Genomic DNA, 3933 nt, shown 5'->3' with positions numbered 1-3933 from the left:
ACTCTCTCACACACACACACACACACACATATACATATATACACACACACACACACAGCTGGGTAGATTACTTACAAATTGTAGTCTGTTACTGATTACATGATGAAAACTGTAGTTAGTAATGTAATCTAGGTTACTCGTTTTAGCTAATGTAATTCGACTACTTTTATAGATTACTTTTTGTCAATCAAACTTGTTTTAAACTTAAATTAATTGTACCATATTAATATAAAAAAGAAAACATTCCATTTTCATAAAATGCATTAACGTAAGAACTGCAGTAGGTTTATGAGTTAAAGAAAAGCTACTGATTATTTAAATTACAAAAATGTACAATAAAAATTATTTACAGCCTTGAACACTAAAAATATAAATATTTTGTTTACCTGCATGTCAATGTGACCATTAACAGACATCATTGAACTGTAAACATGTGAATTTGTTTGAAATATTAACTTCCTCAGAGATAATTTTCTGAGGAAGAGAATTATCTTTTATTTTAAGGGGTTCAGCTGACAAAAAAACGTTTGGGAATCCCTGTATTATATGAACAAACATGAATAAACATGAAAATAACAATGACATTGCACGCCAAAGTCTTCCAGGTCTGAAATATTTTTGACCAGATTTCCATTATGAATAATTTACTGCCATTGTGTGAAAAATATGTATTCAATTCATGTTGTCCATAAAAAAGTAACTGTAATGGGATTATGAGCATTTTAAAATGTAATATACTCTAATTACAACAAGTACTTCATTTTTGGAATCTGATTACATAATCCAGATTACATGTAATCAGTTACTACCAGCACTGTATATATACACAATTATTATAATAATTTGCCCAGCATACGCTGCACGATTTGTAACTCGGACTGCGAAAAATATGCAGTGGCTCTGACTTTCAACATCTAGCAAATCAGGGCAAAAGTCGCGTAGTGTATGCTATGGCATTCTTAGCTGCTAAAGCACTCACCCATTTAAATATATTCGGGTCAAAGACGTTAAGATGTCCGGATCAAAATACATTTGCAAAAGTGATTTTATGTCTATAGAAAGCACATTAAATGTAAGTAAAGGGTCTACTTTTAAGGTTTCAAATAAGTTTTTGGAGAATAAAATGTCAAAATTTGGTTGAAATTATGTTACATTGTCATTCAGTGTAACACAATATTTATGTAAAAATTCAAACAACATGTTTATTCTGGCATGTACATATTAAAATATATAAAAGAATATGGGAGCATATTAAAATTTATTGTGTTTTAAATGAGTAAAAAATTCTTACTGACAAATGGGCAAAACCTAGAAAAGTGGCAAATTTTAAAAATGTAAAATTACAACTAATTAGTATTTGGGTGAAATTAATTAGTCCCTTAATATGTCATAAATTGATTTTTGTTGTAAATATACCTGACAAGATTGTTACACTGAATTACATTTTAGTGGGTGCCTTCTGTAAATGTATGATATTTATTTTTTGCTCGGAAAAACAAAAACAAAGTTGCAATTAAATTAAACAGAAAACTTTTTAAATTTTTTGGGGAAAAACAACAACAATTTAAAGCAGTATTACACTTACTGTTTTTATGCTTAAACCCTTTTTCGTCTTTGACCCATGCACATATTGCATATTTTAATTCCGTTTCAAACGTGTGTCACCTGGCTGATGGTGGGCAGTGAAAGTAATTAGTCTTTTAATATGTCATAAATTGATTTTTGTTGTAAATATACCTGACAAGATTGTTACACTGAATGACATTTTAGTGGGTGCCTTCTGTAAATCAGGGGGAAAAAAATTTATGATATTTATTTTTTGCTCGGAAAAACAAAAACAAAGTTGCAATTAAATTAAACAGAAAACTTTTTAATTTTTTTGGGGAAAAACAACAACAATTTAAAGCAGTATTACACTTATTGTGTTTATGCTTAAACCCCTTTTCGTCTTTCACCCATTTACAAATGTATAAAAAAAATTTGAAATCTCTTATAACAGTATTACCTCTATAAATGTGATCAGCTCTTGAACGTAGCGATCGCGGTCTGAAGGCACATCACAGTGGGACTGCATGTAGAGCACAGGGGCCAGACCGGCCCGTCTCCAGCGATTCTTCTCCTGCAGAGGGACTGCCGGTGCTTTCAGAAGATAATCCAGAGAGGGTAACCACTGCAGCGTTAGCGGATAGTCCGACTCCCTCCTGAACGTGGCTGTGTAGTTAAACAGCCTGATTCCAACACTGTGGGAGAGCAGGTAGTTATTCATGGGCGACTCTTCGTGGAAAAGCGCCCAGGTCTGATGGGCCAAACGTGGCAGCGGAGCCTCATACGCCCGAAAGTCTGTGCCATAGAAAATGATGGATGCCGTACGGCGATACAGCTGGACTTTGCGGTTGCTTGTGACCAGGCAGGACGAGTGGGCGCAGTCCACACGCTCTGTGTCTCCTGGGAAGTGTGGGAACAGATTGGAGCTCCACCACAGAAGGATGGGCAGCTTATTATTGGGGCGAGGGTCAGGGTTTCCAGGGCCACGGTATGTGCTCACACTGGCAAACTCCATGTCAGTGAGGGCACTCTGGGGCTGGAAAACCCCACTGTCCCCTGTGTCCACTGGCCCCTGGCCCCAGCAGCATACTGGGGCCACCACAATAAGCCACAGGCAAAGCGCCATAAGTCAACCTGAGAAAGAAAAAGACACCGCATTGTATCATTCTTCTGCGCTTAAAGGGATGGTGCACCAAAAATGAAAATTCTGTCATTAATTACTCGCCCTCATGAATACAAAAAGTATTCTCGTAGCTTCATAAAGTTACGGTTGAACCACTGATGTCACATGGACTATTATGTTCTTGGTACCTTCCTGTGCCGTGATCGTGGTAGTTACCTTGCTGTCTATGCAGAGTCAGAAAGCTCTCGGATTTCATCAAAAATATCTTAATTTGTGTTCGAAGATGAACGAAGGCCTTATGGGTTTGGAATGACATGAGGGTGAGTAATTAATGACAGAATTTTCATTTTTGGGTGAACTATCCCTTTAAAGTGTTGCAATGTGGTTAAAGAAAATTCAAGTATCTACACTGCCGTTCAAAAGTTTGGGAAATACGTTTTTTTAAAGAAGTCTCTTATGCTCATCAAGGCTGCATTTATTTGATAAAAAATACAGAAAAAAACAGTAATCTTGCAAAATGTTATTACAATATAAAATAATGGTTTCTATTTTAATATCCTTAAAAATAGAATTTATTTTTGTAATGCAAAGATGAATTTCAGTCGTGTAATGTAATGAAGTAATAATACTTCGTTACTGTACTTAAGTATTTTTTGGGAGTATCTGTACTCTACTTGAGTTTTTATATCTCAGCCAACTTTTACTTTTATTCCACTACGTTTCCTACTTAAAATGTATACTTTTACTCCGATACATTTCCACGAAGCATATTCGTTTCTTACTACAAAAAGAAGTCAGAAGACCACAGACTGCAGGAAAGCAGGTTTGATGAATCAGTGGTCTGGCGTTTGCAAGTTAGACTCGTGCTCATGTGCAAACAAGTGCGTGCACAACCGCGGATGATTCATTTTCCACTCAAGTTGAGTCTGGGGCGTGCGATACAGCATCGTCTGCGATAATATGTTATGTTGTTGTAATGATGTGCGATCTGACATTATCAAGTAGACTATATCACCGCAAACAAGTGCACGCACAACCGCGGATGATTCATTTTCCACTCAAGTTGAGTCTGGGGCGTGCGATACAGCATCGTCTGCGATAGTATGGTATGTTGTTGTAATGATGTGCAATCTGACATTATCAAGTAGACTATATCACCAAATCACACACAGAGTGTGCACGCACTTTGATTTATTAGTCTATAAAAATTCTAAATTCCAGGCATTCTAAATTGTAGGCGGCAAAAATGCTTCTGTATGCTTTTT

The 3933-nt window shown here is 36.2% G+C and overlaps 1 protein-coding gene across 1 annotated transcript in view; it reads right to left on the bottom strand.

The window, feature by feature from the left end:
* The window catches only part of LOC107710942 (alpha-(1,3)-fucosyltransferase 11), a 24168-nt gene that overhangs the window by 12117 nt on the left and 8118 nt on the right, over positions 1 to 3933 (bottom strand). Inside the window, exon 3 of the mRNA XM_016515838.1 lies at positions 2006 to 2679. Within this exon, the coding sequence (XP_016371324.1) occupies positions 2006 to 2671 (666 nt within the window). The 5' untranslated portion in view covers positions 2672 to 2679. The remainder of the gene's footprint in view (positions 1 to 2005; positions 2680 to 3933) is intronic.

The sequence above is a fragment of the Sinocyclocheilus rhinocerous genome, unplaced genomic scaffold (genome assembly GCF_001515625.1).
Source record: "Sinocyclocheilus rhinocerous isolate Xijiao unplaced genomic scaffold, SAMN03320098_v1.1 scaffold3161, whole genome shotgun sequence".
Classification (NCBI taxonomy): Eukaryota; Metazoa; Chordata; class Actinopteri; order Cypriniformes; family Cyprinidae; genus Sinocyclocheilus; species Sinocyclocheilus rhinocerous.
The sequence above is the reverse complement of the archived record's forward strand: the minus strand, read 5'-3'. Positions and strand labels throughout refer to the sequence as shown.